This window comes from Rhineura floridana, chromosome 3 (genome assembly GCF_030035675.1).
Source record: "Rhineura floridana isolate rRhiFlo1 chromosome 3, rRhiFlo1.hap2, whole genome shotgun sequence".
NCBI classification, from domain to species: Eukaryota; Metazoa; Chordata; class Lepidosauria; order Squamata; family Rhineuridae; genus Rhineura; species Rhineura floridana.
In genome coordinates, this window is record NC_084482.1 from 5417994 (window position 1) to 5441221 (window position 23228).

The 23228-nt window shown below is 46.7% G+C and overlaps 2 protein-coding genes across 2 annotated transcripts; one reads left to right on the plus strand and one right to left on the minus strand.

Annotated features, from left to right (window-relative positions):
* Positions 1-8554: 8554 nt before the first annotated feature.
* Positions 8555-15177, plus strand: LOC133382010 (LHFPL tetraspan subfamily member 5 protein-like). The gene is made up of 3 exons (XM_061621655.1): positions 8555-9054; positions 12514-12756; positions 15063-15177. Exons 1-3 carry the CDS (start codon positions 8622-8624, stop codon positions 15089-15091), a joined length of 705 nt encoding a protein of 234 aa, XP_061477639.1. The 5' UTR covers positions 8555-8621; the 3' UTR covers positions 15092-15177.
* An 810-nt stretch (positions 15178-15987) lies between these two features.
* Positions 15988-22319, minus strand: LOC133382009 (uncharacterized). Its single transcript, XM_061621654.1, has 3 exons — positions 22145-22319; positions 18078-18670; positions 15988-16836 (listed from the first exon to the last, which is right to left on the minus strand). Exons 1-3 carry the CDS (start codon positions 22193-22195, stop codon positions 16578-16580), a joined length of 903 nt encoding a protein of 300 aa, XP_061477638.1. The 5' UTR covers positions 22196-22319; the 3' UTR covers positions 15988-16577.
* Positions 22320-23228: the final 909 nt, after the last annotated feature.

Genomic DNA, 23228 nt, shown 5'->3' on the forward strand with positions numbered 1-23228 from the left:
AGTGAGTGAGTGAGTGAGTGAGTGAGTGAGTGAGTGAGTGAGTGAGTGAGTGAGTGAGTGAGTGAGTGAGTGAGTGAGTGAGTGAGTGAGTGAGTGAGTGAGTGAGTGAGTGAGTGAGTGAGTGAGTGAGTGAGTGAGTGAGTGAGTGAGTGAGTGAGTGAGTGAGTGAGTGAGTGAGTGAGTGAGTGAGTGAGTGAGTGAGTGAGTGAGTGAGTGAGTGAGTGAGTGAGTGAGTGAGTGAGTGAGTGAGTGAGTGAGTGAGTGAGTGAGTGAGTGAGTGAGTGAGTGAGTGAGTGAGTGAGTGAGTGAGTGAGTGAGTGAGTGAGTGAGTGAGTGAGTGAGTGAGTGAGTGAGTGAGTGAGTGAGTGAGTGAGTGAGTGAGTGAGTGAGTGAGTGAGTGAGTGAGTGAGTGAGTGAGTGAGTGAGTGAGTGAGTGAGTGAGTGAGTGAGTGAGTGAGTGAGTGAGTGAGTGAGTGAGTGAGTGAGTGAGTGAGTGAGTGAGTGAGTGAGTGAGTGAGTGAGTGAGTGAGTGAGTGAGTGAGTGAGTGAGTGAGTGAGTGAGTGAGTGAGTGAGTGAGTGAGTGAGTGAGTGAGTGAGTGAGTGAGTGAGTGAGTGAGTGAGTGAGTGAGTGAGTGAGTGAGTGAGTGAGTGAGTGAGTGAGTGAGTGAGTGAGTGAGTGAGTGAGTGAGTGAGACTGACTGACTTTGGGGACTGAAAGGGGGGAGAACTCTGATCTCTTGGTGTTATATTAAACCATTTAAATTGTGGTGGGTAAGTCCCCATGACTTTGCTATCTGTGTATGTTGACGCCTATGCTGCACTCACTGATTGCCAGCACTCTCTCTGCTTCCTCTTGACTGCTTATTTATTTATTTTATTTATTTTATTAAATTTATATACCGCCCCATAGCCGAAGCTCCCTGGGCGGTTCACAACAATCAATATCAAAATACAATAAAACACATTTTAGAACAAATTCAAACAACAGTAAAAATGGGCTTCCTTAAAAATTATTAAATTTAAAACGTTTATAACATATTAAACACATATTAAAACACATATTAAAATGCCTGGGAGAAGAGGAAGGTTTTAACCTGGCGCCGAAAAGATAGTAATGTTGGCGCCAGGCGTACCTCATCAGGAAGACTATTCCACAATTCGGGGGCCACCACTGAGAAGGCCCTTTTTCTTGTTGCCACCCTCCGAGCTTCCCTATGAGTAGGCACCCGGAGGAGGGTCTTCGATGTTGAGCGTAGTGTACGGGTCGGTTCATATTGGGAGATGTGTTCCACCAGATATTGTGGTCCCACGCCGTGTAAGGCTTTATAGGTTAGAACCAGCACCTTGAACCAGGCCCAGAAACATATAGGCAGCCAATGCAAGCGGGCCAGAATCGGTGTTATATGTTCGGACCGCCTGGTCCCCGTTATCAGTCAGGCCGCTGCATTTTGCACGAGCTGCAGTTTCCGAACCGTCTTCAAAGGCAGCCACACATAGAGCGCATTGCAGTAATCTAATTTAGAGGTTACCAGAGCATGGATAACTGACGTGAGGTTCTCCCTATCCAGATAGGGGCATAGTTGGGCCACCAAACGAAGTTGGTAAAAGGCACTCCGTGCCACCGAGGCTACCTGAGCCTCAAGTGACAGGGATGGTTCTAAAAGAACTCCCAAACTACTTATGTGTGTATACTCTTGGGGAGGCTTTGCATACCTGATGATGTGCCATGGGTCACCTCAGGAAGACCAAAGCCTCTGTGTGTATTAGAAACATCTATTTCTGACACATGGCCCTTGGCCATCCACTGGAACTGTGTGCAGGATGCATCTGTTGGGGGGGGGGAATTAGCAGATCTGTGTGTGGTTTTATGGTTCTGCTTCTATATATTTATCCCAGTCAATTCCACAGATTCAGGCCAGCAACCGTGTTTCCTCCACCTCCTTACCCCATTCCAGCAGATGCCAGTTCACTGAAAACAGCCTTTGGGTAACCAAAGACAGGTTGCAAAACATTCTTGGTTTCATGCATGTTAAGAACATTGTGCTTCCAAATGATTTACAGTAAGAATGTAAGAAAAGCTCTGCTGGATCAGGCTAATGACCTGTCTAGTCTAGCATCCTGTTCTTGCAGTGGCCACCCAGGTGCCTATGGGAACCATGAAGGCAGAACCTGAGCACAAGAGCCCCCCCCCCCTTGTAAGCTTGCCGTGCTGCCTTGCAATGCTTCCAGTCCAGGCCCTTAATTACCTTCCTTGTATTTATCCACTCATGATCCACTCTACCATGCCAGTCTGCTAGAGTTGTTCCAGACCCATATGCCTTTCCTCTTTGGATGATTTGATACCTCAGTCTGTGGAACTTTTGTTCCACTGAAGGAAAGTTTTTAGAATTTGAACTGGACACCACTCACTTTCAGGTATTATTATTTCATTAGATTTATGAGTTTCGTGTTTAACCGAATGTCTCCCAGCAACTTACATTATTAAAAACAAGGTATGGTTAGATGGTCTTCCTGCTCTCCAAAGCCCTTCATAGTTGTGTGACAGGTAGTCATTTAGCAAATCATGGAACTGCAGCTAAGTACAATGGAGGGGCTGCATCTTCTCCCTGTGATGGTCTCAGCAATGGCAAAATAGATAGTCCTTTTGGCATCTTTTAAGAACAAATTTGTTGGTGAAACCTTTTGTGGGTCCTAGGACTGCAGCTTAAGACATTAGGGCTCAACAAGTCAATGTGCGTGTTTAAAATAAAAATAAACTCTGGACACATCCAACTTCAGGAAGCTGATGCTTTATTTAGATAATATCACAGATGGGCATCATTACGGGCCAGAACAAGTGCTGTAACAACTATCAGTGTTCTTCAGTCCATCCAGCCTGAGTTATCTCAAGCCTATCTCTTATTCTGTCATTGATGCTAACTTCTTTTAACCACCTCAGACACAGTCTCAGATAACACATGCACACCAGAATGCACTGCAACATTTTGTTACAGGGCCCTCCTTATTTTTGGATTAGAGGGTCCATTAATATGTTATGCACACAGCAACCTTGTGAAAGTAGATCAGGCTGAGAAATGGTGACTGATCCAGCATCACTGATGAGCTTCATGGGGGGGAGTGGGAGAGGGAACTCAGTCTCGGTTCTCCCTGGTCCAGTCACATCCACACCATCCATGTAAAACACATTCATACCACTATAATAGTCATGGCTTCCTCCAAAGAATTCTGCAAATGGTAGTTTTCCCCCTCACAGAGCTACTGTTCTCAGCACCCTTAACAAACTACAGGTCCTAGTTCTTTGGGAATGCCATGTGCTTTATATGTAGGGTGTGGATGCTGGCTACTCCACTACTACCCACACTGACTCTTCTGTATTTATACCACCCTCTCACAAAACATCAACATAAAAAAAACACCTTTAAAAGCCCCCACTGTCAAAGAGCTAAGATTCTCAGGATGCTATACTCTGTGCCCAATATTTCTGGAATGCGATTCCGGACATTGTCAACGATTGTCAGGACTTGGGCTGCTGCACTCTCTTTCCCTGTCTTGACCCTTTCCAGTAGCCAAATATTCTGAGCTATTTCTCACAAGACAGCTGCCATTTGAAACTCTCCAGGTAGCACCTGCCTGATGCTGTGAGCTGTCAGAAGCTGCAGCAGACCATTAGCCCATCCAATCTGCTCTGATTGGCAGTAGCTTTCCAAGGTTGCTTCCCCAGCCCTGCTCACTGAGATCCTTTTTAACTGGAAATAGCAGCAGTAGTGTAGTGGCAAGTTCAGAAGTACAGAGTGTTTTCGTGTTAGTCACAGCCACCTCTCCCCCTTTTTTACTGCTGAGCTGAGAATAAGATCCTTGTTAATACCTTCTCCCACAACGAAGACATCCCTAGGAGCCAATAAGCATGAAAGATGAGAGGGTTAGCTACTGAGAAGAGTCTTCTCAGTGGCTGACTTACCTCCTTTCACTCTGATTGGCTACAATCCACAAGAAAGGACAAAGAAGCATGTTAGAAAACTTTCTCAGTGGCTAACACTCCTTTTATGCTGATTGGCTTGCAGGATACAGGAGACATAGGGACCCAGCTGGGACCCTGCTCCCAAAAAACTAAGGGGCCTAAGACCCCCTGGATGACTACACCCCTGAATAGCAGGTGTGAAACCTAGACGTTTTTGCATGCGCTGCACCCCCAACCACTAATTATGGCTCCTCCGTGTTCAGTGTGCTGCTGGCTCTCATCGCTGTTCTGTCCGTCACCATGTGGCTTGCCTTTATTGCCTACCCCAACTATTCCCTAACCACTTGAGAGCAACCATCCCAATGTAGCCTGAGTCAGCGATGCATAACTCAGACCACTCCGAGGGCTGCTTTTTAATCAGCATTGCTATTTTAACCGTAGAAAGCACTGTTGTCACATTTTCTTAGCCTATTTTCAGCTTAATGCCCCTTCTGCATTCTATAGCAAACACACACTTTTCATATATGTTATTCTAATATCCTGCTTTTAATGGAGGGCTCCCACTGGACTCCCATTCAAGGAACTGATCAGATCCATACCTACTTAGCTTTACTAATGCTGCAGCCTCAGGGTCTCCCTGAACACTTTCCTCTGTTCCTCTCCTGCTCTTCCCCCCTCCCTATCTTCATTGCCCCTTTTCTGTTTTCCCACCCATGCATCCCTGCTTTTGTCTCCTTGCCCACCCACAAATCTTTACGCCCCCACTTCAGCCTGTCTCTATTTATTTATTTATTTATTTATTTATTGTCACCCTACCCTACTCACTGTGTTCACTGGAAAGAACACATACTGTTCTTGGTCTCCCAGCAATTCACACAGTGACGGATGCAGGAGGGCTACATAGCATGCCTTCCTGGTTCTGTAACAGCCTGGGCAAAACTAGTGCCAGCTTTGCCACCTACTCCTGAATCCAGAAAGAGCAATGCAGGCATAGGCTGGCTGTGTATATACCCAATACATTTAAAGCACATGGCTTTCCCCCCAAAAGAATCTTGGGAACTGTAGTTTACCCCTCACAAAGCTACTATTCCCAGCACCCTTAAATTACAGTTCCCAAGATTATTTGGAGGAAGTCATGTGCTTTAATTGTATGGTGTGTACATAGCCTAAGTCAGGATGTTTATTTTCTCCTATAGCCACTTTTTGATGGGCCTTGGAGGGCCTTAGAAGTTCCCACATTTCTTTTCCAACTGACAGTCAACGTTCTGTGGCTAATGAGCATGCTCTTTCCTCATTAGGTTATGGGAGGGCACATTTGCGCCCCTTTTAAAATATTTTGCATACTTCTGCAGAAGGTAGGGTTGCCCTAAGCATGGTCATATCTCCTGCTTGTCTTGCCAGTGGCCCTGGTTTGGCTCCAGTTTGGTTGGCTTTTACCACAGGAGTTTGCTATTAGAAGGAGCGATAACAACGTTTATAACATAGAGTTTTAGAGTGATCAAAGTACTTCTCAGTAATCTTTATACACTAATCCTGTAAGGTAGTGTTATTAACATCATCATCCCCCATATTGCAGATGAGAGAGAGGCTTGCCTAGCTCTGACACCACCAACTGAATACTTAGCAGTGGTGAGATTTGAATGGCGAACATAAAGCTCAAGTCATTCTGCCCTAGTTCACTCACACAGAGGTGGCCTCTGACAGCTGAATGCTCATCCAAAAATGGGGGGAAATTGCCCATAAATAGCTTGCGTGTCAAGGAGAAGCTCCATCTTCTACAACAACCTTCTCCCTGACATTTTTTGAATGGAGGAGCCTCCAGTCATGTGAATCCTGTCTTGCAGTCTGAACTGGTACAGCCCAGACACAGGTCTACCACCTCTGTGAACCAGAGCTTGGAAAAGTTACTTTTTTGAACTACAATTCCCATCAGCCCCAGCCAGCATGGCCACTGGATTGGGCTGATGGGAGTTGTAGTTCAAAAAAGTAACTTTTCCAAGCTCTGCTGTGAACCAGCACAGCATACAGTTGTTCTTATAAGATCTATAAACACAGATGAACAAACATAGAAGAACAAGCTCTGCTGAAGCAGAGCCAGCATGGCTTCTGCAAGGGAAAGTCCTGTCTCAGTAACCTATTAGAATTCTTTGAGAGCGTCAACAAGCATATAGATAGAGGTGATCCAGTGGACAGAGTGTACTTAGACTTTCAAAAAGCATTTGACAAGGTACCTCACCAAAGACTTCTGAGGAAGCTTAGCAGTCATGGAATAAGAGGAGAGGTCCTCTTGTGGATAAGGAATTGGTTAAGAAGCAGAAAGCAGAGAGTAGGAATAAACGGACAGTTCTCCCAATGGAGGGCTGTAGAAAGTGGAGTCCCTCCAGGATCGGTATTGGGACCTGTACTTTTCAACTTGTTAATTAATGACCTAGAATTAGGAGTGAGCAGTGAAGTGGCCAAGTTTGCTGATGACACTAAATTGTTCAGGGTTGTTAAAACAAAAAGGGATTGCGAAGAGCTCCAAAAAGACCTCTCCAGACTGAGTGAATGGGCGGAAAAATGGCAAATGCAATTCAATATAAACAAGTGTAAAATTATGCTTATTGGAGCAAAAAATCTTAATTTCACATATACGCTCATGGGGTCTGAACTGGCGGTGACCGACCAGGAAAGAGACCTCGGGGTTGTAGTGGACAGCACGATGAAAATGTCGACCCAGTGTGTGGCAGCTGTGAAAAAGGCAAATTCCATGCTAGGGATAATTAGGAAAGGTACTGAAAATAAAACAGCCGATATCATAATGCCGTTGTATAAATCTATGGTGCGGCCGCATTTGGAATACTGTGTACAGTTCTGGTCGCCTCATCTCAAAAAGGATATTCTAGAGTTGGAAAAGGTTCAGAAGAGGGCAACCAGAATGATCAAGGGGATGGAGCGTCTCCCTTACGAGGAAAGGTTGCAGCATTTGGGGCTTTTTAGTTTAGAGAAAAGGCGGGTCAGAGGAGACATGATAGAAGTGTATAAAATTATGTATGGCATTGAGAAAGTGGATAGAGAAAAGTTCTTCTCCCTCTCTCATAATACTAGAACTCGTGGACATTCAAAGAAGCTGAATGTTGGAAGATTCAGGACAGGCAAAAGGAAGTACTTCTTTACTCAGCGCATAGTTAAACTATGGAATTTGCTCCCACAAGATGCAGTAATGGCCACCAGCTTGGATGGCTTTAAAAGAAGATAGACAAATTCATGGAGGACAGGGCTATCAATGGCTACTAGCCATGATGGCTGTGCTCTGCCACCCTAGTCAGAGGCAGCATGCTTCTGAAAACCAGTTGCCGGAAGCCTCAGGAGGGGAGAGTGTTCTTGCACTCGGGTCCTGCTTGCGGGCTTCCCCCAGGCACCTGGTTGGCCACTGTGAGAACAGGATGCTGGACTAGATGGGCCACTGGCCTGATCCAGCAGGCTCTTCTTATGTTCTTATGTTCTTATAAACTGCAAGCTCTTAGTTGTCCCCTGTCTTGCAGAGGCTGGACTGGCCTTAACCAGAAGTTGGGCATTTAGTGTTGCATGTCCCATGCTGTTGAACACTCTTCCAGCAGAGATTTAGCAGGCAGCCTCGGTTTTGACTTTCGGGTGTCTCTCGAAGACTGTTTTATATCGAAAGGTGTATGCAGTTAAATGTTTTCTTGAGTAGCCAATGATTTTAATGATTGCTATTAAATATTTGTGTCTGTGTTTGTGTGTGTGTTGCTGATGTTTTGTGAGATGGTGGTATATAAATACATTTATAAATAAATAAAATTAAAATAAGTCAATAATACACGTGCTTTTTTAAAAAAATGAAAATATTCTGTTGTGCTACCCTATGCTGGAACCTCTAATCCCTCCTCTGCAGAAGACAGCAGGGTTTTGTATTCCTGAATCTTGCAGTTGATGTGAATTTTGGAGATGAACACTTTCAGTGTCTCTCCCCCCATGCCCTCCTTCCTTTCCTAAGCCAGAGAATGACTTAGCACGTGTGTGTGTGTGTGTGTGTGTGTGTGAGTGAGTGAGAGAGAGAGAGAGAGAGAGAGAGCATCTGCCTCATCCCTGTGTGAGAGATTGCAAAGGGCAGGTGGACTGAGCCACTGCACCCTTGCTAAGCGACAGAGCAAGACAAGAGAACAAGGCGGGCAAAGCTAGCTGGGCATTTGGCCAACTGGCTGCTTAGGTCTCCTCTGCTTGAGGAAATAAAGTCAGTCTAGGGAATGAGGATGGCGGGGAGCAGTACTTCCCTCCTTCCCTCCCTCCCTCCCTCTTTCCCTCTCTCAGAGTCAGCACCCAACAAAGGAAAGCAGCCAATCTCGGTGAACGAGGGAATGTAGCAGCCCCCAGCAGAGGAGTGCAGAGACTGCGGAGGAAGAGAGCTTAGCAACCGGCACCCCAAGAGGGTGCCTGGAACCAGCGATTGTGCAAACTCCCAGTGGAGGAGAATCATAAGCTGCTGGAGTAGAGGAATGCAGAAATTTTCCCAGAGGAAGAGGAGGAGTGCATTTAGCTAGAGAAGGAGTGCAGCTGGAGTCTGGAGTGAAGGGATATTGCAGCAATCCACGCTTCCCCTCTTTTAGTGGAGGGTGTTCATAGTGAAAGAGGGCAGCAGGCCCCTTGGAAGAGGAGTGGGCCATGCTGGCAGCCCGAGAAGCAGCAGCGCTCTACCAGACGGATTTTGTGCGCAATGCCAGGGCGGTGGGTGCGCTCTGGGCCGGCTGTACCCTTTGTTTTGGCATCCTAGAAGTCGTGGTGCTGATCCAGCCGGCATGGGTGCAGACAGCACAGCTCACCTACCAGCTCCCCCCCTCAGGGGTCCTTTCTGACCCCAGTGTGAGTGCCGTAGGATCCTTTGGGCTCTACCAAGTCTGCACGGAGCGTGAGGGTGCCCTCCAGTGTGAGGGGTCGCTGGTCACCCTGACACCCATCCCATCCTTCAAGGCAGCGGCAGTTTTTGTCCTGATGGCCCTGGTTCTGGTGATGGGCAGTGTGGCTTCCTTGGGCCTCTTCTGGGTCTGCAGCCCTGGGACCGTCTACAAGGTGTGTGCCTGGCAGCAGCTTTCGGCAGGTGAGAGAGAAGGTGCACCTTTGGAGTGGGAGTGAATGGCATGTATTATGGGATATGCCTGGGTGCAGCTGAGAGGGGGCAGGTCTGGGCCATCTTCTTTAAAAACAAAAAACTGCGGAGGTTACACATACACAAAAAATAGTCACCAGAGCTCAAATCTTGTAAAAGCCACTCATGTGGTTGCTTGGTAATATGTTTAAAAAGCAGACTACAACATGTGTCATGTCCTGGTGTGACCAAGAGATGCAATCCAAGGACGCAGGCAGGCTTCATTCGCAATAGGTAGGATTGCCCGGGAATGAGAATTTGGTTTCATCCCATTTACTCACGGGTGAGAGCAAACCATGCCCTCTGCTCTTGACTGCGGGTTGCCTGGCCTTTACCATCAAGGTTCTTGAATTGTGGGAAATGAAGTCTTTCCTTTTGTCTGTCCTGAATGTCCCACAGTGCAGAATTACTGGATGACCTCCTCGGGTCCCAGTATTTTCTCCCTCTTTCGTTAAGCCTAGAACTCAGGGCCATCCAATTATGCTGAATGCTGGGGGATTCAGGACAGACAAAACAAAGTATTTCTTCATACAGCACATTGTTAAACTATCGAATTTGCCCCCACAAGATGTAGAGATGGCCACCAACCCACAGGGCTTTAACGGAGAATGACAAACTTGTCGAGTATTAAATCTGTTGATGGCCTCTGAACACTAGCTGCTGGGGATCACAAGCAGGGGAGGGCTGTTCTTCTCATGCCTTGCTTGTGGACTCCCCATCCTCACCTGCTTGGAAAATAGAGTGCTGGCCTTGATGAGCCTTTGGACTGAGCCAGCAAGGAGGTAAAACCAACACATGAGTTGAAGTGAGACAGATAAACAGCATGCCCCAGAACCCCCTTTCTGGCTTTACAGCCTAGCCTTGCAAATGAGTCTACAAGAAGTTACTGTCCCTCACAAAGGTGTACTTCTCTGCCCGCTGAATCGATCTCTTTTAACTGTTTATGGCAGGGGAGACCCTGTAGCCCTCTAGATATTATTAGCCTTCCAACTCCTATCAGCCCTGGGCAGCATGGCCAATGGTCAGGGAGGAGGGCTAGTAGTTGTGATGGCTGTATGCTATATGCCACCTCCAAGATCAAAGGGAGCATGCCTCCCAATACCAGCTATAGAAGGTACAACAATGGGAGAGGGTAGTGTGCCCTTATGTCCTGCTTTGGGCTTCCTAGAGGCATCTGGTTGGCCCCTGTGGGAAGCAGGATGGTGGACTAAAATGGCCCGTGGTCTGATCCGGCGGGGCTTCTCTGTGGTGGATTGCAAGCAATTCCCTCCCTAGAGGTTCTTGCAATACACAAGCTCTCCTTCCACTCACGTCCCGCCCGTCATCATGATGGATACTCTTAGTAACATTTCATACTTTCCATTTTATATAGTGCCTTAGAATGTTCTCAGATCAGATCACATACAAGAGCCAAGCAATCTTTACACCAGCCTTGTAAAAGAGGCCAGTATCATGATTTGCACACTGCAGATGAAAGGTTAAAGCTGAGAGAAGAGACACTTGCTGAAAGCTGCCTGTGAGCACAGAGGTTAAGTGAGATTTAAACAAGGTGCTTCCTGGCTCACAGCCACTCCATCACACTGGCTCATTTTCAGGTTGCTACTGAAGCAGTGCGCAGTCCAAGAGGTATGGCCCCAATAGCCATTAAGCTGCTGCAAGGGATGCTAGGAGAGAACTCTTTTGGGGGCTGCAAAAGACCTTGGCACTGCTCAAGCCTGTCTGGCGCTCATGCTGTGTGACTTGGAGAAAACACTTCGATACGCAAGTGCTAGTTATTGTTACTCAGAGAGAAGAGCACTCTCCTGCATCTGCTTAGAGACATTATCTTATATCCTACACTGAGTCATAGCAGGAACTCAAACGCTGCTGGGTCCTTGTCCAAACTAACCCCTAGATATTGGAACATGCCAATGGAGCTGGAATACCCCACAGACTGGCACATGGTCTGCTGAAGGGGTAGCCCTACTAGGATCCAAGGTGGCTCTGGAACCAATAAGAGTGACAGAGAACGGGAGACATTCACAAATAAGACCCATGGGCAGGACTTGGGTGTACTAATCTGGGCAAGCAAAAATAAACATGTTGCATCCATGTAATCCAAACTCCATGCAAACAAAAGCTGCTTTTTTTCAGCTGGTATGAACTATGCAAATTGAGCAATTTTGCATTATTTCTAATAATTTTGCATAATTTATTATGGGCGATATTAAAGTAGTGTGTTCTGTTAGCGCAAGGATTTCTGCTTGCACAATGGACATCCCCCCTCTTCTCAACCTGCACATGCCTTGTGCCCCCACCAGATCTGGTCCAGAGGGCTGGGAGAACCCTAGAACATATTTTTGGGGTGAGGGTAGGGAGGGGGGGAGCATTCTGTTGTGCTGATGAGTACTACACTGAATGCAACGCTATGTAACTATCACTGTTTTGTGTCATTCATTCTGGTTTGGCTAGTCATGGAGAAGGGCAAGGAGGTGTGCAGGACTCCAAATGTCATTTAGTCATTCATCTTCTGAGATTTCAGCCAATGTTATCTACATATTTTGTTGCATATCTCTTGCTCCCATGAAGGCTAGAAACTTGCTTTAAAAAATGAAAGCTAAGTGTCTTAGGTAGCTGACTCCACAATCCATGCTTTTTTTGTGTTCCTGCTCAGTTGTGGCATATACACAACCTCACCCGTAGGGGACAATTCACCTAGATTGCTCTTGTGACAGGTATCATTCAATGAGGCTTGTGCAAGAGAACTCCCAGGTGGATTGTGCCCCCTTTTTAAAGTAGTAGGAGAACGGCATCAGCAACAGCACCAGAAAAATAATTTGGCGAGGGGGCACAGGGCAAAGTATATTTCTAGGTGGGTGAAATATACTGTGGGTAAGCTCCTTGTTGGGGGGGTCCTTGCCACCATGCCACCCCTTTGGTGCCACCCCTGGACAACATCATTTGGCTTTCCACCTTAAGAACCAAAATGTTTGGGGCTACAATGGGTCTGCTCAGAGAACAAAGGACAGAGCCTTCCCCCTTCCCTTTAGGATTGGAGTAGGGGGCAACAGCAGTGCTGGCTACAGGATTTTGAAGGCCCTCAGGTACAGCACCCACAATGAGCCCCCCCCAACCTGGAATAAGGACATGCAAATTGAGAGTTCTTAGGCTATATCTGATCTTCTTGAATACTCTGAGCAAAGTAGGAATTATAGGATTATTAGGGCAGCGGACCCTCTGCTGTTCTTGGGGCCCTGGCAAATGTCTAACCTTTCCAACCTCTGGGTTCAGTCAGTCCTAGGAAGGTAGATCCCAAGGATATGTGTTGAGCATCAAGATGGAGAAAATCAGCAGTAGATTAGCATCCTATGGTGGTGGTGGGTATCTGTGTAAGGACCACAACTTTTTTAACACTTTCTCTCTCACACACAGCAACTTGTCAGGCCCTTGGCTGCTTGGTTTTCCCAGATGGATGGGGAGCACCTGAGGTGAGGGCTCTTTGTGGGCCTCGAGCTAGGAGCTACACCCTGGGCACCTGCACAATACACTGGGCCTTTACCCTCGCCTTGCTGGGCATAGCTGATGCTCTGGTACTGGCTACCCTTGCTTTTGTCTTGGGAAACCGGCAGGATGCTCTGTTACCTGCAGGCTATGCACCACCCTCAGGGGGAAGAGGTAAGCAATTCCATATCCCCCTCCCCATTATTCTGGGCAAGGATGGGAGCCAACACATGCTGCAGCTAGGGCCAGCTGGGTTAGATGCAGAGCTGACATCAACGTTAGCTGTTGCCTAGCAATAACCAACGAGACACAAGGATAAATCTGTAATAGGGAAAAGGTGGAGGAGGCTTGCGCAGCTGAGACAGAAGCAAAGAAGCACATTCTTCCTTGAACCACCAGAGCCCCTCCCCCCCTCCAAACCATACAAATAAAATGGGTAGTGATGCTTCTGCTAAAGTACCTATGTCCTGCAGTCTCTCCCTAGGCTGGAATTAATGAGCTGGAATGAAAACCTCCAGGTTTTTGCACCATTCTCTCCCCAGTTTCTCAAAGCATTATTCAGGTCTATGTGTAAAGAACACCAAGTCTGTGCCCAACTGCCCCTCAAAGAGCTGGATTCTGTGAGTTGCAGATATTTGCCTGTATTGCTTGTTTCTGAAAAAAATTAGCTAGTCATAGGGGAAAGTATGGAGTTTTGCAGAACTCATGCCTCATGCCAGAGGCCGATGCCTTTGGGCACAATGGATATGAGGCCCACTTGCAGGAAATGCCGCCATCTTGGTTCTCACTTGATGTCTGGCCTCATCCGAGAAGGTGTGTATTTTCTCTGACCCAGCCAAGCCCCATGTGAGGTATGTCTCACAATCACACGCCTGGCACCAGCCTGGGATACTTTGTGGGGTCCTCAGCACCAGATGGCATTCACCACTAACACCTGCTCTGGGCCCCTTTCTTAAAAAAATTCAGCAGCCTTATCTGCATTAGTTGTTGAGCACCACCATATTAATCCCCCACAATGCCTTGGAAAAGCCTTCCCCAACCTAGTGCCCTCCAGATGTTGCTGGACTACAACTCCCATCATCCCCTACTGTTGGCCATGCTGGCTGGCGGCTGTTGAGTCCAACAACATCTGGAGGGCACCAGGTTGAGGGAGGGCTGCCCTCGAGTGATACTACATCAGGGGGATTGTGGGAAATTAAATCTTGCCACCTGGTGCTGATTCAAAAGGTTGCACTTGCTGCTGCTGGCAACAGGGCCCACCGACATAGGAGGGAGCCCATCAGAGGGCAATGTGCTGAAAGTGCCTCCTCAAACGCAGAGGCTGGCTATTTTCACAGATTCTTCTCTAGGAAGGTCACTTAGTTCATAAAAGCAGCTGAAATGTTTCAAAGCAGAGACACTTGCATGATTACTTGAATTCAAATTTTATCTGTGACTACAGCAGCTATGTGAAGTAAGACAGGCAAAGATTTAATTTTTTAATGTTTCATTTTGTCCTCAGTGGCGATGGGGGAAGAAAGAGAAGAAAAACAGGGGGAAGGCCCAGCTTATTTTGGTTCCTGAGGCAGAAAATCCATAAGCCACCTCCCCTTGATGCTAAAATGCATCAAGTAACTGACACTTTGTCTGAAGTCAAGGCCAGCCTGAGAGTTACATAGACAGGCAGAAAACATAATTCAGGGAGGAAATGAGGGAACCATTTATGCCTTGCTGGTCAACTGCTCACACCTCCTCCCTCACACTTATAATCCTGACCTGCAATGGGGGATACACTTTTAAATTAATTATTTTGTTTTACTGGACATAGGAACTTTCTCCTAAAAAACATAATAAAATTCATGGTGCTGGCCCCATTTTATATTTATTTCTTAAAACATTTTCATACCACCTTCCACACCAGTCTGGAGGCAGTGTACCACAACCTAAAAAGCAAGTACAATAATGAAAAACTAATACACAATAAAATAGATGCAGCTGAAATTAGGCATTCTGGCATCAGACACCAACCAAAGCCTCAGTACCCAAATAAGTTTTCAAGAGGCGTCAAAATATCATCAATATGCTGCCTGTGTCAGTTCAGAGGCAAGATGGTTGTAGACAGGATGTACATTTAAAGCACATGCTGTCCCCCAAAGAATCCTGGGAACTGCAATTTGTTAAGAGTGCTGGGAATTGTAGTTTTGTGAGGGGTAAACTACAGTTTCCAGGATTCTTTGGAGCAGTCATGTGCATGAAATGTACAGTGTGTACAGAGCCTATGTCTGTATTACCACACAGCAGGATGAAGCAACCTGCTCCAAGGAGTACCATAAGGGGTGCAGGGTAGATGAGGGCATGAACCTTGGTGAGGTGGGGGAATTTGGACCTTGCTTCAGACAGCAACATGTCTTGGTTGTGGGACAAACCAAATAAAGATCAGTATCTCTGTAAGTCTTGTCTTACTATTCCTTTATCCCATCACCTTCCATGTATGCACACAGGTGTTACCTCAGCCCTGACTCCAGATTGAGTCCTTTCCCTGCTCATCTCCCCTCCCAGTGGACATCCTTCAGAGTTGGACACTCACTTACCAATGGAACCATTTTCTTGCTGTGCCTGGCTGCTGCAATAAAGTTTTTTTTTCTAAATATGGTGCTTCTTATTACTAACTTCTGTAGCTGTTTTATCATGCTTTCAAACTCATGTATCTTATTCATCCTCACTGGAACCCTCCAAGGCAGGTCATTATGATTCCTGTTTTACAGATGGGAAACTTAGGGTGGGAATTATTCTTAATTTGATTTATTACCTGCCCTTCACCCCAAGGCCTTAGGGGGCTCACAACAATTTAAAGTACAACTTTAAAAACAGTTTGAAACAAGCCGCAACCATAAAAACAGGGTGGGTCCCAAAAATATACATCTCGGGACAAAGGTGAGGGCAAAGAGGTGTCTATTGTGTAAAGTTCACAGTGGCAGTGACTTGTTGCAGAGCCACACAATACGTTTAAAGCTCATCCAACTCACATTTAAAGCGCATGCCTTCCCCCCAAAGAATACTGAGAACTAACTGTAGCTTCCCCCTCACAGTTATAGTTCCCACTATCCTTAACAAGCTACAGTTCCCATGATTCTGTGGTGGGATTCATCTGCTTCACATGTGTGTTGAATGTGCTTTAAATGTATGGTGTGGATCTGCCCTTGGGTCTCCTCTCTTCATAGTTCAACTTTCTGTCTGGAAAAACAAAATGGCTTTTGGCATTGTCTTTACACTCAGAATGAGGAGTAAGTGGGTTGGTCATAGGTTCTGTAACTTCCCATTCCAGAGCCTCCCATTTCTTTTTTTAAAGAACTGGAACTTACAAGAAGGAACACCAGTATAATATTTAAACAAGATATGAAAAGATGACACCAACGAGGTCGCAGCTACATTAAAATACCTGATGGACTTTTTATTAATTCATCAACACCAAAAACTCTGGCCACAAGCATTATCAAACATGGCAACAAATCAGCAGGGGGTGCATACGGAGTTTGGGTAAACACAAGGGGCCTTACAAACCAGACAGAAACAAGCCAGTGGAAACCAGAGGGTGGGGAAGAAGGGATGAGTAATGGGACTATTAAGGCAGAAGGAAAATGTGGGGGCTGGGCGTTTATTTGAGCCACATTAAAAGTCAAAAAAGAAAAAGCCAAGATGGCATCCAGCTCTGGGTTTGGCACAGGAGGAGTGATCACCATTAAAATGCATCGGCTTAGCTGAACTGGAGCTTTCGAGCAGAACACCCAGAAGGTTAGTGTGGAACAGAGTCCCTCCCTGTCTATAATAACAATAACACAGCTGGGATTGGGGGGGCCTAGCCCAAGGCTATCCCCCTTCCTCCTCAGTATTTTGGGGTCACAAGGCAGAAAAGAGGCAGGAAAAACATTAGGTGTCACTCACAGTCCACTGACATTCAGAGACTGGAAGAGGGGGGTTAGGGTGCCCCCAATCTTTTACACAGAGGCCGATTCCTGCTATTCAGGAAGATACCGAAGCCTTGGCATCCCCCCAGAGACACCCCTCCTCCCCCCAGCGACTTCCCCTTCTGTCCGCTTGACTCGTTGCAGCTGGGGCTCCCCCCCAGCCTCCCCACCTAGTCGCTTGACCCGCAGAAGATTGGGGGGCTCAGGTAGGTCTCCATCAAAGATAGCACGCCGCAGGCGCCTTGGGGACATTGGGAGACGCTGGGGATTCAGATTACTTGTTCCCGATAGGATTCTGCCAACCAGGTACCTGCACAAGACAATAAGAGAAAGAGGTGGGTAGCACTAAGGAACCTGTCCATCAACTGAAGCATCTTGGACAGCTCCTTGAAAGTTCAGACTAAAACCAGGAGCAGATACCACTGCCCCACTGACATGGAGCCACCAGCCACCATTGTTTCACTGATTCACTAGTTGGGCAACAGCATGGAAGGTGATCTGGGGAGCTGTAGGTGAATGGGGGAATTAATTAAAATTGTCTCCCTCCCCCTTCCATTCATGGAAGGTGTCTCCAATGGGATCAGATAGCCTTCCACGAATGGAAGGGGAGCACTGGACGCAACCCAGGCAGTCTATAATATTCTATATCATTCTTTTATATATTACTAATATTATTACATGCCAAGCAGCTACCAAAGAGAAGCAGGTTTAGTCCTTACTAAGAAATTGGTGGCTCCACAATGCCCTAATTAAAAGGTTGTATTTTTCTTTCTTCCCAAAATGTCAAGTGCAAATTTGTGGACATATCTGGAATATTCCTGAGAAAGCCTGCGCCCAGCAGCATCTCCTAGGATAATCACTATTGGGCCTTCCCCAACCTGGACTATTTCATTGTTTTGGACTACAGCTCCCATCAGCCCTAGCCAGCATAGCCAATGGTCAGGAATGATGTGAGTTGTAATCCAACATCATCTAGAGAGCATAAAACCATGCCTCTCCATTATCTTGTTGAGTTTGATCAATTTTTTAAAATTCATTTTTACAGTTGGAAAAGCCAGTTCATACATTCTGCAAAATCGAGTGATGAAAAGTCATATTTGGATTGCACCATTTCAAGTGAGGGTTTGCATTCCTGAATGAGTTTGTCATGCAGAGCAAACACCCTGCATATAGAAAAAGAGCATGTTGGGGAGAAGGTGAACCCTTCTCCAGGACATGCTCCTTTTCTATATGCGTGTTTTTTAAGTGTGGAGGGGAATATTCAAGCATACAAAGCCCCACATCTGCAGCCTGAAGTAAAACCTTTACTACTTGATTCTGGTGAAAATATAAACTGCCACTTGTATTTCTTAAGTACCGTTTCCTGTTTCATTAACTGTTCTCTAGAATGTACTATGTAATGCCTATTTTGGCCTCTGCTCAAAGACACTTTCTTCTTTATTACTTCCTGTACTCCACAGCTGAGAATGACATACAAAATAGGTTTGGGGGCTAATCCCTAGTTCAAAGAAGGCCCTGTTGTTTCCTTTCTAGGGAACCCATTCCAGCTACCTCAGCGTTTCAGGGTCCATCTCTCCAGTGGGTTCTTCCTCCCCTCCCAGCTCTTCTTGGGCTTCAAACCCTCCTTCCGGGACCCAGTAACGATTTGGTAGCAATCTAGGTGGGGAGGAGCCACCTGCTAAGCCAGTCTCATCATACTCAGGGTACAACGGAGCACCCTTGGCTTCTTCCCAAAGCTTTAGCAAGTTTGCCAGATAGACAGATTCCTGGTCCCGGCGATGCCCATCCTGAAGGAGACGCTGCAAAGTGAGAGCCAGGCGCTCATCTGGCTGGAACTGATTACTAGGTGGTGCCACTGCTCTCTCAAGTGCCTGGGCCAAGCGGTCGTCTTGCAGTTGGTTACCAGAGGAGGTGGCCATGGCTCTTTCTAATGCCTGGGCGAGGTGCTCTTCCTGCAGCTGACCACCAGGGGATGACATGGCTCTCTCCAGCGCTGCCAGCCGGACAAGTTCCGGGTAATACACTTCATTGGCCAATGCAGTCTCCACAGCCTCATAGGGCACTCCCTGCAGCTCACGTCGAACCTTCCGGGCACTCCCAGGCAAGTTGTGCCCTCCACGAAAACTGCCTGTGGTAGGGAGAGGCTGGAAGAAACAGGGAAGATGATTGGAAGGGAGGGAATAAAAAAAGGTCAGAAATCAGGCTGGTAACAAAAGTGGGAAGGGGGGCATTATACCTTCTCTATCCCACAGCAGGCTAGGAGGTAGGCATTTTGTGGTGTGGGCCATCATAGGTCAATATGAAACAGCCCAAACCAAAACCCAAGTAGTTTAATACTGTATGTTTAAAATAACTTTGGAACTAAAGTAAGAATGAACAATTTAAAGGGCATAATCCAGCCAAAGGTTAAAGTGAAGCACTTTGATTTCAGCAGAGAAGACTGCTGAACATTTGAACTCAGGTGTGGGGAACCTTTGGCCCTCCGAGGTTGCTGAACTACAACTCCCATCTGCCCCAGCAAGCATGGCCAATGGTGACAGATGATGGGAGTTGTAGTTCAGCAGCCTCTAGAGGGCCAAAGGTTCCTCACACCTGTTCTAACTGAAATCAACAGGGCATTATTTATTTATTTCATTTTTATCCTATCCTTCCTCTGTGGAGCTCAGGGTGGCATAACATTATCCCCTCTATTCACTTTATCCTTTCAACAATCTGTGAAATAGGTTAGGCCCAGGGCTAGCCCTACCAGTATAGAGTGAGATGGCTGCCTCAGGCAGTTCATTCTGAAAGGGCAGCAAATGATTAGTTATTTAATTTATTATTGTTGTATTGCTTTACTCCCAGGGAGAGGCACTTGTGGGATTTTCTGCCTCTGGTGCCAAAATAACTCAGCCAGCCTTAGTCACTGCACATCTTGACTTATGTCTGTTCTGGGGGGAGGGGTGCCATTTGCTGTCCACCTCTAGCAGCAAAATACCTTGGATCAGCCCTGGTTAGGCCAAGAGATGCTGACCTGCTCAACATCACCCAGTGAGATTCATGGCTGGCAGAGAAGTGGGGGTGGGATTTGAACATGAGGAAGTAGAATCAGTTTATATGTTTTGTGAGTAACTGAGTACAAAACTGCCTGTACATTTCCCACTGTTATCTGTATCAGTACATAAGCTAGTGATGCGCTTTTTAAAAATAATAATTAAAAAACCAAGCATGATAAGTGGAATATCCCTGAGCCCTCTCCCTTCCACTCCCCCAGCTGCCAAAGGGCTTTTCCTTGACCCCCAAAATAAGATTCTTTTCAGATTTTTCTCAGTTTCCACCAGGATTTTTATCAGATAAGAGAGAACTGTGACAGTCATAGCAAAAGAACAGAAAATGCAATGGTATCTTGGAGATTATTGTACTGTTCATAGCAGAAGTTCATAGGACCATTTGCAGGAAACAAAAGCTTACGTCACAATAATCTAATATGCCTCTTAAGTGTCATCACCCCCCCCCCGTAGATGTGGGTGTTTATATTTCTGCACCTCCAGGTGATATTATTGGTAAGTTATATACACTGATTTTTCTTAATTTTTTAAAAAAGGCTTTGATGAAGGCTGACTGACAAAGGCTGAATTTTCATGTGTGTGTCTATATACATCACATATATATACACATCATCTTTGTCTGCTAGTATACACACACACAACACACACAGATAGAAGACCGTTTCCAAGTTCTGGCCTACCAGCACAGTACACACAAATATTATATACACTGGCCACCCTCTTTCTCCTGATCAGCTCTTGAATATTACAAATCACTGCATGTCCCTCATACAAGCCATATGTAACCAGCAGTCAAATTTCTGGGCATTATTAATTATTAGTAATCATTAATTTTGTTAGATTTCCCAAAAATATTAGCATATTAACTGTACTATATCCCCATCCTTCATCTGGGAACCAAAGTTACCTTCATTAACACTTGCCTCAAGAGAGACATTTAACTGAGCCATAGCATGTTTCAGAACTAGAAAGAGATCCTCTGGAAAGGGGGTCAGGGGAGATCTGTAAAGTAGCAAGACTCAGGCTGGGCATCTCTGCAGAGATGTACAGAGAAGCCTGTAAGGATGCTAAAGCGGCTTCTCCGCAGTCTTCCTGCAGAGTTAGTCACAGCTACTGGGAGGAGGGACATTGGCAGGCTTTGGTTTGGGTACATGGAGAAGTTACTTTGATGGAGCAGGGCTTTCCTGAGCTTTAGGGGGCTCTCTTCAGCCTTCCCCACCTGGCTCACATTCTACAGATATGCAAAAGCCCCAATCGGCTTCTGGCTTTGTTTTAGCTACCCCCAAATTAATCAGGATTCCTGAAGCTCAGGGGAGTGGCAAGAGAGAGCAGACAGACCACTTACATAAACGCCCATCATGGCATATATTTCAGTACCCGCCACCTCGCACCTCCCTTTTACACACACACTCCATCTTGCACACTCCTTTCACGATAACTGGTATCACACTGTACTCCTTTTGTGGGGACACCTACCCACCCAGACATTATACCCCCAATGGACGAAGCACATTCCCCTCACATTTTTCAATGTGTCCTAAGCAGCCACCTGTCACACCCCTTCCACAAAAGTTCCACACCCCTATCTTGCCCTTAATCACATGTGCCCACCTTGTGCACACAGCAATGCCCCAAAACATGCTTGCCCCTTTGCACACATGCACACACTTCTCTTGCTGTGCACAATCCTTTTCCACACACTATGGAGTTTAGTACCAGCATATACACAATTTGTAACACATCAGTACCCTTCCACCCACAAGCACCCCATACACAAAGCCTGTAACACACATACACAGTTGCTCAGTAGGCACATGGGTGAGTCACAAGCACACACAGGATGGAGACTTTTTTGGATCAGTGGGTGAAAAAGGTGCACACATGACTCACTGCTCTATGCTTTCCCACAACATACACACCACTCATAGATTGCCAGATGCCCTTTACTCTTTAGAAAGTGTCCAGATCATCAGTCTAGTTAGTGTAAATGGATGATCTCTTCATCCATTCCTGGAAGGATCAAGAATCCTCCTCACCACCACCACCATCACAGCCCCAAAGTGCTCTATTAGTTTGGGCGTTTTGTTGACCAGCTGAGATCGGAGTCGGAAAGGACTAAAGGGCCCTCTAATTTGCCTCCTTGATCCTTCTGCTGTCAACCAAGCCTGTTCCTCTACCGCCAGGCTGAGTCTACACAGATCAAATCTTACGCAATCCAGATCGAGGCTTGCTACCCACAGAGGCAGGAAAACAGGTGCGCCACAAAAAGATGCCGGCAAAGCAAATCCTTCCAGACGACTTGAGCAAAGAAGCCAAACCACAAGCTCAGGTGCTCACTGCGAGTCCTATGAGTCTGGGTCGAGGGAGGGGGCCAGCAGAAGAGAGGTCACCAGATATCCGGGCTTCCCTACATACGCGCATATATAGAGACGCGGACAGATAATCCATCACCCACCCAGTGGCTACATTCCTGGCAGAGTCACACACGCGCACATCCCCAAAGTCGGAAGCGTTCACACGATCAGCCTGCACACTAGGCGTGGACTCCAGTTATGGGTTCGAATCTCCTACCTTGGCGGCTCCGAGGCCCGAGAGCAGCGCGAGCAGCAGCGCTGGGCCCATCGCTCCCTTTGTGGCGGACGGGAGGCAGAGGCTGCCCAGACGGCGGCGGCGGCGACAGCAAGCGAGCAACGGAGCCGAGCCTGGACTGCACCAAAGGAGACAACGGCGCCAGACAACACCGGGAGCTCCGCCCAGCCCAGCCCAGCCCAGCCGCTTTAGCTCCGCCTCTGCCTATCGCCCAGCTCTCCAGCATCCTCGTGTCAAGGACAGGCAGAAAGTGTCGGGGTGGGTGGGAGATGGAGCAGAGCTTCGTTGGTGCCTTAGCCCCGGAATCCAATTTCAGCATCTGTCGGACTAGGACCTGGGAGACCAGGGTTCGAAGCCCCTCAGCCATGAAGGTCACTGCCTCTTAGCCTAACCTACCTCACAGGGTTGTTATGGGGATTAAATGGGGAAGGGGAGAACCATGTATGCCACCTTGGGATATAAATGCAACAAACAAACAACGGACAAAAAAGCGGTGCCTCCGAGCACGTGCAAAGTGCATTCCTTTCACCGCTCAGCATTTTGCACAGCAACTGCGGTTGTGTAGTCGGGCAATTGATCACTGAAGGGAGGGGATCTGCTTTTATATTATGAATATTTATTAATCTCGCCCCCCACCTCTGTCCCTCTCCTTTTTCCTCCAAAGGGCTTAATTTCAGCAGGAACTCACAAACTGTTTACAATGAAAGGGCTCGTTTCCCTGACATATAAAGTAATATAGACGTGTTTCTGAGCATGTGTAGAGTGTACTTATCTTATGACTGAACAGATAACTAAAATTAAGGGAAAGGCTTCCCGTTCACACGTTTATGGCTTTGAGGATGGTTTGGGAACATCAGCTCAGATATTTTGTTTTCACCTCCAGCCTCCAACCCTCCTTCCAGCACTTATATTCCCATCTCATGTTGTGTTAGTCCTTCCAGGGTTTCATTTAGCCCACCTTGTTTTAAAATGTTTTATCAAATTCATATCCTCTCCAGTCTCAGGATAGTGTTGGTGGGAATGGGATGATCCCATTTTATCTTCACAGCAACCCCATGAGTAAGAT